Genomic DNA, 11,403 nt, shown 5'->3' on the forward strand with positions numbered 1-11,403 from the left:
CCACTCCACTTCTCATGATCTATTCATCCCAAACTTGTACCCTTTTTGGTCCCTCCATCCTGTCTTCTTGTTGGCTGCTCGGATCCCCAGAAGCATGCACGACGCACGTTCAATTCGATGGGACCGTCTGGGTTTTCTATCTCTATGGCAGCAATCATCCCAGCCCTGGACCCCTCAGCCACTTCTTTGGTCTGCCTCTGCCACTGCCCCTACAATACCGACCCCTGCTTCCTGGGTTAACTACCTTTTTAGTGTTTTGTCTTGTCCCTACCATGTGTCCCGAAATCTGTCAAATCTCTTCTGATACACGCTTTTATCCTTAACTTTCGAAAGTTGCCATATTGGTACTTGGTGAGATGATCTAGAGCATAGCTGTTCTTTCTACTGGAACGATATTCGCTCTAGACCTTGCCTTAAATGTCTAATGCCGGACTGCTCTGGCCAGATATGGAGGTTTGAACCCGTGCTTTGGTTCATGTCATGGCCGTCGAGCTCCTAGCCGTGGTCTCTTGCCCTTTGGTCCCTAATCATTTTGTTAGTTTGAGCATACCCTGCCCGCTCAGGGCAAGTTCCCACAACGCAGCGTTTCCACTCTGTCTTGAAGAGTCTTTGACTGTTAAATTACGACCCCGATGCGTCAAGATGCGGTCCGGCAAAGAGCAACTCGGCGGCCGGCGCTTGATGATGTGCGTATAAGCAAGCGGGTGGGCGTGTGCGGGCGTGTGCGTGTGCTTTCACTTTCCACCAGTCACTCTTCCTCTCTCCACTCATACCGAAGCTGCTTAGCCCTCTTTTTTTCTCTTTCCTTTCTCTCCTCCATCTTCTATCGAGGATCATCGACTATCTTCTCCTCTTTCTATTGTTTGGGCTTCCCTCCTATTCGTTCATTAAACAGCCTTGGTCCCTGAAGCCGTTGGTCTCGTGCCATAGCTCCCTGAAGTCTGCAAGCTACCCTCGTCCCATTTGCCTCAGTTGTCAATGGTAAGCTAGCTTGAACAGGACGACCAACGACACAAGAACAGGACGAAATATATCCTTGACTGAGGGAGGGTACTGTTCGACACATTCCTTTTTCTAAACTAAAAGGGCGGCTCTGCTTGGAGACTCCAATCATCGATGTCAACAAGAACCTAGACGTACCCGTTGAGTTGTGAATAACAAGAGTGATTCACAGGACAATACACCACGCTGGCTGGTACCTGCGTCTTGAGCTGTTATCCTTTGATGCATCCTTACTCACTACTCCGTCTTTTACAACAGCTTCGCTGAGCTTAAAGCTCCAATCTCTCTCGCAGTTTTTCACTTCACCGCGGAACTTTCCATATCTGGGCCTTCTGTCCTTCATCTCGGCCCAATCCATTCACATCGATTCAACGTCTCTAGTCGTCTCTTGTCAGCCTTGGGTCTTCTCCACTTCTCACACAAACTTCCTACTAACTCGCACTCGTTGACAGCTCTTTTCTGCGCGTGCCCCCCATGTGTGCTATGTGGAAGAGCCATCCATGACTGGTTCCAAATGAACTTGGGCCTGCTTGTCAACTGGTTTCATCAGCCCCGCTCATCTCGACCTGGAGCTGGCCGACATCTCCAGCTCGCCGCCCGTCACCTCTGGCCATCTTATACAAAGCTTGCATATCCACAACCCAAATTGTACGCCGCTTCTTTCTGTTCCCCTCTTCTTCCTTCTTTGATATCATTTGCTTTATATTCCTGTCGCCTGTTTCTTCTCCCTTTTATAACTCCAGTCCCTAGTTGAGACTTGTATTAGAAGATCCACGAGACGGTTACAGCCCAAACAACAATATTTTTTTTGGCAACCCTTTCTTTTCGATGTTGTCGTTTTGCTCCCTGATTTGCTTGATCACTTGATCTGGTTGAACCGTCCTGCCAGAACTACCCAGATCTTCAAGCGTGAAGTGCAATCTTGTTGTAAAACATCGTTACCCACGTCCCCTGCCCAGCACTCAGTCGACTGTTTCTTATCTGTTAAAAAAAAAAAAAAGTCAATTTCAGCAAGCCCCAGCCTCCCAACAATACATGCGCCTTTCATATCCACGCATCTCCTCTTGCCGTACAAATGTCCCCACTGGTGTAGCCCAGCTACCATACAACGATGCTTACCGTCAAGCAGCCACCAACTTACGGCTACAAGTCCGTCCATGATCTCCCGACTCCGCCTTCAACCTCTCGACCTTCTCCCCCCTTGATATATCGAGAACCAGCAAACAATTCTCTGCCTGTCGCCTATCGGGGACACAGTCCACCATCACAGCCCATGTCGGCTCCTCATCGTGGCCTGCCTCCGCCGGCGGCCATGACTCTTCCTCCCCAGCAGCCCCCAGCAGCTGGTGCTCCTCCATCTACTCATCTCCCACCCCATCCGCCTCCTCCGCCTCCGCCACAGCCATCTTTGGGCCCTCCTGGTCACCAGCAGAGAGATTCATGGGGCCAACTACCTGCTCCACCTCAGCAATGGCAAGGAGCAGAGGAATCCATGAGACATTGGCTGCAGGCGAGGGCGGAAGAGGATAAGAGAAAGCAGGAGGAAGAGCGGACGAAGCAGGAGGAAGCGCGGACGAGACAGGAGAGCTTGCGTCTAGAGCAGCGCAAAGTTGAAATGGATATGCTGCGGACGTCGCTTCAGGCAGGTATACCTCCTCCCATGGTTCCTTTGGTATTTGCAGGCATGGGTGGCGGAGGAGTCGCGCCACAAGCCGCCCTGGAATGGGCTCAGCAGTTTATGCCTCCTGGACAGGCTCCTCCTCGTGCCCAGATTATGCCCGCACAGTGGCCTGTGTCGCCTGAACACCAGCGAGAACCCCAAACACTGTCGCATACCCACGCACAGCACCCGGGCATTCCATCTGCATCGACTCCAGCAGCCGGATATGTGTATCCGCCATCACCATCAAGGCCTCGAAGCCAGACAGTGAGTGGTGCTATAGGACGGCCCATGGGCATATCGACATTACCGAGCCTCAACACCAACGTACCACAGCCCGCACACGCTCCTCCTCCGATGCACTCGCATCAACATCCGCATATGCAGCAAGCGCAGCAACAGCAGCAAGAACCCCAGTCAAGTCCTTCGATATACTTTCACCACTGGCAGCCACCAACATCGCAAGCTAGCGGAAGCTCGAACCGACCCGGAAGTCCTTCTGGTTCGTCCAAGACCAAGAGAAAGAGAGACTCTCTGTGAACTGACATAGCTTCTGTGACTATAGGGGAAACTCCCAGAAAGCGCAAAGCAACAGGGCATCATGCCCCTTCCCCCGCCCGCAGTGAGCAGCGATATCGATCACCTCCGCCTCTTAGTCAAAGCGGCTCGTCGAGCGCAGCTTTTCGTGGATCGCGACGTGGTCACTCACGACAAAGAAGTGACATGTCACCCTTCAGGGTCATCGGGCCGGGACGGTCTCGCAGAGAGAGTTTTGGCGGACCCTTGCGCCGAATGTCACCGATACGCAGCTCAACGTCTATACCCTCGCAAGAAAGACCCGGCAGCGAGAACAAACAGTCGGTATCAGCTATATTGTCAGAGGAGCCACCGCCTGGCACACGGTATCCAGGGCCCCGTCGCCCGAGCGAAGAGCGAGAAAACCGCTACAAGCAGCCATCACCCGGAGATTCAAAGCCGCATCGGAGTATCGAGGAAACCTCAAAATCGCGAGAAAATTCAGGGGAAGGACAAAGCGCTTGATGGTAGTGCACCCTAGACGCGGTTTCGTCGATCGGCTCTGACGCTTGTGCGCCACATGCAGTCATTTCACGTCTAAGCGTGGCTGTCATTTAATTTACGATAATCCACAAATCACACACGAAAACATGAAAGAGTAATTTATTTGCCCAGCCGGAATGATCAACAATCTCTGGCGTATTAGTAGGCATACTCCAATCAACACTCTGTACTACCTATCGAAGCAAATATGCATCGGGCCGGTTGAGCGGCTTTTCCTCATGGTTACTACTAAAATTTCGGACTCAGACTCATTCAAGCTGGTCCCTTGACTTTACATCAGTCTTTTAGAAGTTGGCGCCGCAACTTTGTTTTAAATATATGTTCTCGTTGAGCTGCACTGGAGAGGGCAAGGGTTGGCTAAAGGTTAGGGGCACGGTACAAAATGGAGTTTTTGACTTTGATTTTCGGTTCAGTCTATTGGGAGGAGTCCACAGCATCAAGGAACAGCATTGGGTATAGCGGGCTCGGGCTCGGGCTCGGGCTCGGGCTCGGGCTGAGGGTCGATGGGACGAGGGAAAGAGAAACATTGGGGATATTTCTTGTTCTACGGACAGCTATAGACACCCTATGGACTTAGATTGAGGGGGTTGAAGTTTCGCAGCTTCAGGCAATGCATTACTGACATCCTCAAGGAAGTCAATTTGAGCGTCATCAAACAGACTCGGAGCGAAATGAACAAAAACAATTGTCGCCGACCGAGGAATGGAGAACACTCTCGCCCTTGTTTATTTTGAATGTTAAGCCACATTTTAAGAAGCTCGGGCACATACAAGAAGAGCAGCCTCAGTCTACTAGAAGCCTCACAGCCTATTTCTCAAAGTAGTTCCCAGGAACACCCCAAAACAGAGTTGCGGTTACTGAACGCCCATAGCACTAGCAGCACATAGCTTATTCTGAGGAGCCTCAAGCTGCATTAGAAACACAGAAATCGAAACTTGGATCCTCGTAAAACTGGGGTCTGATCTGGTCTAGTCCTCAAAGAATCCAGATGCCACCTGGGCTGCAACCCAAAGCCAGCCATGTCTTTGAACTTTAGAGAAGTCTTGAATCGAGAGAGAGAGAGGAGTCGAGAATACGAAAAAGCCACATTATATCTGACTTACCAGAAGAGGAAAAGGACCTATTGAGGAGCTCTGCAGGAACAAAGGTGCTGGGTCTTCTGCATGTAAGCCACTATGCTACTATCCTTTTCAAAAGATCACAGAAAATCTATGCTATGCTGGTTTCAGCTCTCATCATGCATGTGTGGCTTGTGCAGGAGTGTCTTGAAGGGGTAAACTCGGCCGTCTGCGCGACTATGGAAAGACGTTTGGAAGCAATCAGCAAAAGGGCATGAGAAATAGAGTAGTATTCTCTAGGGAAGCTAATATCTCGCGTCATTCCCTTGTTCGCGTCATATTATAGTCCTTCGACTTATCGTCCGGTTGGTTACATCGAAGCTAGGGTCAAACTCAATTCTGTTTTTTTCTTCTTCTTCAATAGTACCAGAAATAAGGACAGGGAACAAGCCAATGGTGTTGGCTGCTCTACAGTTGAATAGCTCAATGGATCAACCCCAGCAACTTTGGGTATAAATAACTTAACTTAGCTGTGCTGTAGACTGTGATTCCACAATTGAGGTTGGTCGCTTTGTCCTCGCGTTGGTGAGCCGCTCCCGACCTCATGGGCGCCGGTTCCCCCGCACCGGAGTTCCGGGAGGGGTCGGACACTCATGCCCAAAGAGGCAATCAGCACGGTCGAGATGGAGGGGGGCACAGACTGGTCTGCCGAGCAGAGCAACGGGGGTGAATGGATGGATAGAAGACAATAACAGCTTCAGACATTGAGGCTGACCGGAGCACAGAGATCCGAGTAACTACCTGGAGAAACAAACTTTGCTGGGTTTTGTTGGGAGGAGCCAAATGCACCTGATTACTGCTTAACAGTTACTGTTATACCTCGATGTTACCGTCTTGTGTACGACTGGAGCCATGTCACCATGTTCTGTCACATCCAGCATGATCTGATCAAGCCACAGTTAGCTGGGGCTGAGATGGTTACATGGATCTGACCAAGTAAGCGAGGCAAAGTACTGGAAATGTCTTCAATGATACTGCATAGTTACATTAACTTCGAGGCTAACAACCTAACATAGCGCCCGCTCCTTGGTTCACCTCTCGGCTCTCCTTATTCTACATCTTTTGCCCTCTCTTTATCCTCCTCATGTACATTAAAGTGCAATCGCACGCCGTATTTCCCCAAGCCTCATCAAAGCAACCCTGGAAGCAAGACAGTAAAACAAAGTGATGCCCGGAGGGGTATATAAGATTAGGTTCCGTGGCTCCAAACGCTATCAACCACCAAAAGGGAAAAACTCCCATCCTTTTTTCTGAATCCATGACGCACCCATGAACCAATGCAAAGAAAAGAATGGCCTCGTTTAGGCATGTGGTCCCTCAGAGGCCGCAGCATGAAGGGGGTATCAGCAACGCAACGCAACGCAAAACAGGAAAGAACCTTGAAGGGTATCGTGATACAGCTTCGCATGTACAAAGAGAAAGCAGACCAAAAGACAAAGGAGAATGCCCCCGTTGGACTTGAGTCATGGCAGTAAGACTTGCTACGTCTTCTTCTTGCCGTGGTGTTGTTTGTATTCCGCCTTGACCACTTTCATCAAAAGATCCTCATCTTTGACAGGGATAGATGATGTTAATGCCTTCATGGCGTTCTCGAATTCCGCGTCCAAGAGGACCTCTCGAAGGGCTTGAGCCAATGCTGCACTAGTAGCGTGCAAAACATCGTATTCCCCTGTCTGAGGAGTGTTGCTCTCGGACTTTCGTGATTCAGGCATAGAAGGCTGGTCATCACCCAATAGGAGGAAGACATCCCAGATTCGCAGCTGGGCTGGAAAGGGTACGGAAAGGTTAAATAGCGTCAGGTACCAGCGTGTACCATAAGCAGTAGTGTCAATGCACAGCTCGTCCTAGAATTGTCAGTGCCTAACTTGGGGTATCGAGAGGCTTCAGACTCACCAGTTTACTGGCTACTTCCTTGTTGAGCCAGTGCTTACTGAAGTCACCCATGGCTGCCATGAGTTCCTCAAAACCTGGACGATATAGACGGGCCAGTCCACGGAGGTGCCACATTCGCACCAGCATTACAAAGCACTTCTCTTCGTCGAAGTAGCATAGCAGTGTTGCCGCTAGCGAAGCCATGCCCTGAACATAACCTGTCTCAGGATAGTAGATTGATATCGCGTGGAGGACCCTAAACAGTAGTCGCTGGCCTCCTCGATAACGTCGTCGAAACATGATATGGCGGCTGATGGTCCTGGGCACGTCCAAGTCGATCTGTACATCGTCTGGGGAGCTTCGTCGCTGGAGCCGATGAAATTCGGCTACGATTCTCTCCTCGGAGGGTGATCCCTCATGTTCCCTCGCGCTGGTGGCCATAAAAGACCACCAAGCTGCTCCCCTCCATCGGTCGGGTATTCCTTTCCATGTCCTTTCAATCAGCTTCGGGTTTCGCATGTCGAACTCAAACTCCATGCCCTCACCCTCGCCGCCCCTACGAACAACTTTAGCCATTTTCCTCCATTTTTCTGACCTTTCCCATTCCTTGCGCTTCATAACTTCTGTTAACTTCTCGGCTTGAATCTCGTCCACGATGTCCTGAAGGCTGGGGGCTGCATTGAGCATGTCACCTGCTTCGTCCATCCACCGCCTGTCGCGATTGTGGGGCAGCAAGTTGCTGGCTTGCCGTATTACTGATCGAGATGAGCGAAGCGATGTTGATACTGATAATTCGGATGTTTGTGTGTTGAGCGACCTTGCGGAAACCTTCCTGGTTGGAGTCCGTCGGCCACTACCACTGAGAGTGGATGTCAAACTATAGGGGTCTCGTTTCTGTAGCAAGCTACGTTTTCTTGGGGAGCCCGAGGCTGACCGCGTCTCTGTTGGTGTGCCCATTCTTGAGCCAGGCGGAGGCGGTAGTGTGATGAAGCCATATCGGTCAACGTGGGCACCTTCAAGGTCATCCCAATCTTCGAGCCCTCCACCTCTAGACCGCAGGGAAGAAGAACTTCCAGATGCGGGCATTTGCCAGGGCGGAGAAAGGTGATTTGGAACACTAAAGAGGAGGCGCAGGTTAGCATAAATCATAGTCCGCAATGATTACAACAGGGACATTCAAGGAAAACCATACGGGTCAAGTTCATTCTCCTCGGACGGGACCTCGGGAGTTGGTTCAAGACGCTCGCAGTACGAGTGCCTCTTGCCAGGCTCACCGTGAGAACCATCGCCAACAGTATAGAGCGATCTCACCTTTTGAGATTCCTTCTCCACGTCGGCGGCCAAGACACGAATGTCGGGGGTTGACATCAGGCCCTGAGGAGAACCATCGCCTGCCCCCTTAACAGAATTATTCATGTCGTTGGACTCGTCGCTGGGTCGAGGAAGGGTCTGTGACTTTGGGGTCGTTGGCGTTGTAGGAGTAGGAGTGATGGAACGAGGAGCAGTAGTTGAGGGAGTGGGAGTTGGGGTGGCGCGGCCCGAGTCGCTCTCGTCATTGTTTGCGGTCGCGAACGTGTCGGCGTTTGTAGAGGTTGAGGTAGAAGAGGACGAATTAATTGACATGGTGTGCTGTTTGATAGCGCCGTCGATGGCGGCGGCGTCTTGAGCTCCCAACATGATGCTGCCGCGATTGGAAAAAGAAACAGTGTTCATGAAGGCATCATCGAGGAGACTTTCGCAAGGGATAGACACGTCGAGGGGAACAAAGGGGAGATCGTTATTAGATGAAGTGGTTGTGGTGCCCGCCAATGTAGCAGTGCTAGTGCTATTATTCGAGGTTGTGGAGGCAGAACGGGACCTGTTCCAAAAACGGGAAGAGCCCTGTTCCTTATCCGACGGAAGCGACCCAGACTCAGCCAAATCAATCGCCGTATCGGCATCAGTGGCTGGAGCGTTGACGGTAGCGTTGGCAGTGGCGCCAAGGGCTGTGGTAATAGTGGATTGTGCACTGACGGTTGGGGTACTAGACGCGCTGGAATTGGCGGTGCTAGCGGTGCCCCGCCACAAGGGTTGAATTGGGGTGTTGAACATTTGCGAAAATGTACCGAACCGAGAGGACCCTGATCTTGATATGCCCTTGGAGATTGTGGGGGGAGACGAAGAACAAGAAGTACGAGGTGACGATGGGATCGAGGAACAGGGAGATTTGTGAGAGCGAGAACCTGACAGAGGAGGGTATGTTGGGGAGGAGGGAACTTTGCCTGCAAGGCACTCAGAGTAAGGAATAGAGAAAGGGACAGTGGAAGCAGCCGTCCTACTTGGTCGAGTAGGTGTTGCAGGTGCAGGTAATGGTAAAGGTGTATCAGAGTGGGACACCTGAGGTGGAGGAGGCGGCGTGGTGCATCGAGCGTTGTACACGACACAAAAGGGATCGGTAGGTATTGATGTTAGCGGCTCAAAGATGCTATTCTCATCCACAAATGGATCTTCGTCTCGCTGCGTTGTCGTACTGGGCTGCGGCATGACGGATGATACCAGTGATGATGCGTTTGATTCCACTGCAGGAATCTTGTTTTTGCATTCGGGTTCCGAGTGGCCATCTTCGTCCTCTTCTTCGTGAATTGTTGAAGTAGACTTGTTTCTAGCAACCCCAGAATCACGCTTCCACTCTTCCACTGACACGGGAGAAGTCCTGAGAGTTGGTGTTGATGATGATGATGACGAGCCTCGGAGGGCCGGGTGCTCCTCGGCAGGCGGTGCAACAATACCAGGAGGTACAATCACAATAGGACGGTGGCGGGAGCTGTGAGATGATGCCGAAGAAGACGAAGGACGGCGTGAGAGCCGAGTAGGGTCTCGTGAGACAATGAGAATCGGAGGTTCTGCTGGTATTGTCTTCTCGTATCTCAAAGCCACTATGCTGGGATCAAGTCGTAAACTGGTTCGGCGTTCAGGCTGCTTCTGCCGCACACTCCCAAATTTGGATGGCAACATGGCGCTATTTTGTGAATTGAACAAAGGAACCAACGACGAGGATGATGTAAGTTTTAAAGACCTCGAACCAACTACCAGTGTGACTGGTTGGTGTCGACAAGGTGGTGATCTGTTTGTGTAAATAGAAGCTTGCTTGTAAGTAAGACCCCAGCAGGTTGGCTGGATGAGTAGCAAATGCAAGGGAGCAATGCTAATTCCGGGGATCGAGCACACCCAAGACCAGACCCAATAGCTCAGGTGAGGAGTCTAAGAGCAAGCTGAAGAAAGGGAGAGGGCCGTAAGCTGGTGTTATAGACAGTCGCGGCAAAGTCGAGAATCCAGAGGGAACCCAAGGGAGAGTCTTATCAAGGGAGACTCGAAAATAAGCGCCAAAATGCGGACTGAACTGAACTGGAACTTAAATCTATCGAAACTAGGTCGATCAGAATTGAATTGAGTCGAGTCGAGTCGCCCAGGTCTTAGACTTGAATGAGACAATGTAATCTCGCGGATGTCAAGTTGAAGGTTGCGGGCATGCAAAGAAATGGTCAAGGATCGTTCTGTAGCGAAAACTCGAAAGGTTGGCACAACATTGATCGAAACTGAAATGTCCCGTGTTTTGAATTTTCTTCAAATATTGGTCGTGAGACAAGGTCGTAAAGTCGTGTGCAGGTGGAAACAATGGTCGATGTAGAGTGAGATGCAGTGCGGTTGATGGAAGGCACAGATCACGGCCTCACGAGAATGATCAAGCAAGCAATGGGGAAGCCAAGCGAGGCGAACCGATCTCAAGATGGAGATGGAGTGCGTTCCTTATACACCATATCGATTCTACTACTGACGACTAGTCTTGCTAGACCGACTCATTGACAATGCAACAACAACCGAGAAAAAGATAAACAAAACCTGACTTTTTCACTCTTCTTTTTTTTCTTTGGTCCATTTACTGACAGCCACATCATCCACCGACTCCACGGTTTTCCGTTGGCTACGGCAAGAACCCGCCCGCTACATGCGGTAAGTAACTTGAGTTATGGGGTATCGAGCATAGAGCTAAGGCAAGGCAAACGAAGCGAGTCGAGACGGTGAAAACTCAATGGCTCGATGTGGTTGACGTGTGGGTTGGGCGAATCCACACCGCACTTACACCCGGCTAACCACGTACAGGTCGAAATGTCGGAGGTTGACCATCAGGTAATCACAGATAAATGAACGTGACCGGCCGGAATACAACACATCAACGCATGGTTAGTCATGGGCGCAGGAAGAAAAAGGCACTCGGAAAGGCCCAGGTGAGGCATTGATGAATGGCCGGCGAATTGCATGAATCCCATGTAAACCTTTTTACTGGCATACCACCCTCCTCGCTCTTCAGGCACAAAGAAAATGTTGGCAGCCTCCAAGATGAAGACCCAACAGAAAATATACATACAATCTGGTTTTAAGCATGGTGACAACCTCTACAGCCGGATGTACCTCATTATGAACCAGGGTATAGAGTTTGGAGGCTGCTGCAAGCAAGACACCAAACGGCCATGGCGACGAGTCCTTTAATTCTCATCACGATCTATAAGCTGTACGCTGAACAGTCCAAAAGTGCCTCCAAAGCGTTTGCATTCCTGAAGCAGGGGATCACCAAGACATGCCCCCAGTCAAAGACAAAGACAAGCACAGCACGGACAGATAAACCTCGAGTCT

At 50.8% G+C, this 11,403-nt stretch overlaps 2 protein-coding genes across 9 annotated transcripts; one reads left to right on the top strand and one right to left on the bottom strand.

Moving 5' to 3' along the window:
* The first annotated feature begins 474 nt into the window (after positions 1–474).
* FOIG_03665 (uncharacterized protein) lies at positions 475–4,645 on the top strand. Of its 7 annotated transcripts, XM_031201655.1 has the most exons (5): positions 475–1,392; positions 1,455–1,650; positions 2,132–3,164; positions 3,228–3,705; positions 3,765–4,486. In XM_031201655.1, the coding sequence occupies exons 3-4, from the start codon at positions 2,276–2,278 to the stop codon at positions 3,701–3,703; spliced, it is 1,365 nt and encodes a 454-aa protein (XP_031069179.1). In that variant the 5' UTR covers positions 475–1,392; positions 1,455–1,650; positions 2,132–2,275; the 3' UTR covers positions 3,704–3,705; positions 3,765–4,486. The 7 variants fall into 7 exon arrangements, with proteins under 7 accessions (XP_031069179.1, XP_031069177.1, XP_031069178.1 ...); XM_031201653.1 differs by having other exon boundaries at positions 3,228–4,645; XM_031201654.1 differs by having other exon boundaries at positions 475–1,650.
* Positions 4,646–5,805: 1,160 nt separating this feature from the next.
* On the bottom strand, positions 5,806–10,865 carry FOIG_03666 (uncharacterized protein). Of its 2 annotated transcripts, XM_031201657.1 has the most exons (3): positions 7,925–10,865; positions 6,754–7,849; positions 5,806–6,704 (listed from the first exon to the last, which is right to left on the bottom strand). In XM_031201657.1, exons 1-3 carry the CDS (start codon positions 9,724–9,726, stop codon positions 6,342–6,344), a joined length of 3,261 nt encoding a protein of 1,086 aa, XP_031069181.1. In that variant the 5' UTR covers positions 9,727–10,865; the 3' UTR covers positions 5,806–6,341. The 2 variants fall into 2 exon arrangements, with proteins under 2 accessions (XP_031069181.1, XP_031069182.1); XM_031201658.1 differs by having other exon boundaries at positions 5,806–7,849.
* Between the last annotated feature and the right edge of the window lie 538 nt (positions 10,866–11,403).

Source organism: Fusarium odoratissimum (genome assembly GCF_000260195.1).
Source record: "Fusarium odoratissimum NRRL 54006 unplaced genomic scaffold supercont1.4, whole genome shotgun sequence".
Classification (NCBI taxonomy): domain Eukaryota; kingdom Fungi; phylum Ascomycota; class Sordariomycetes; order Hypocreales; family Nectriaceae; genus Fusarium; species Fusarium odoratissimum.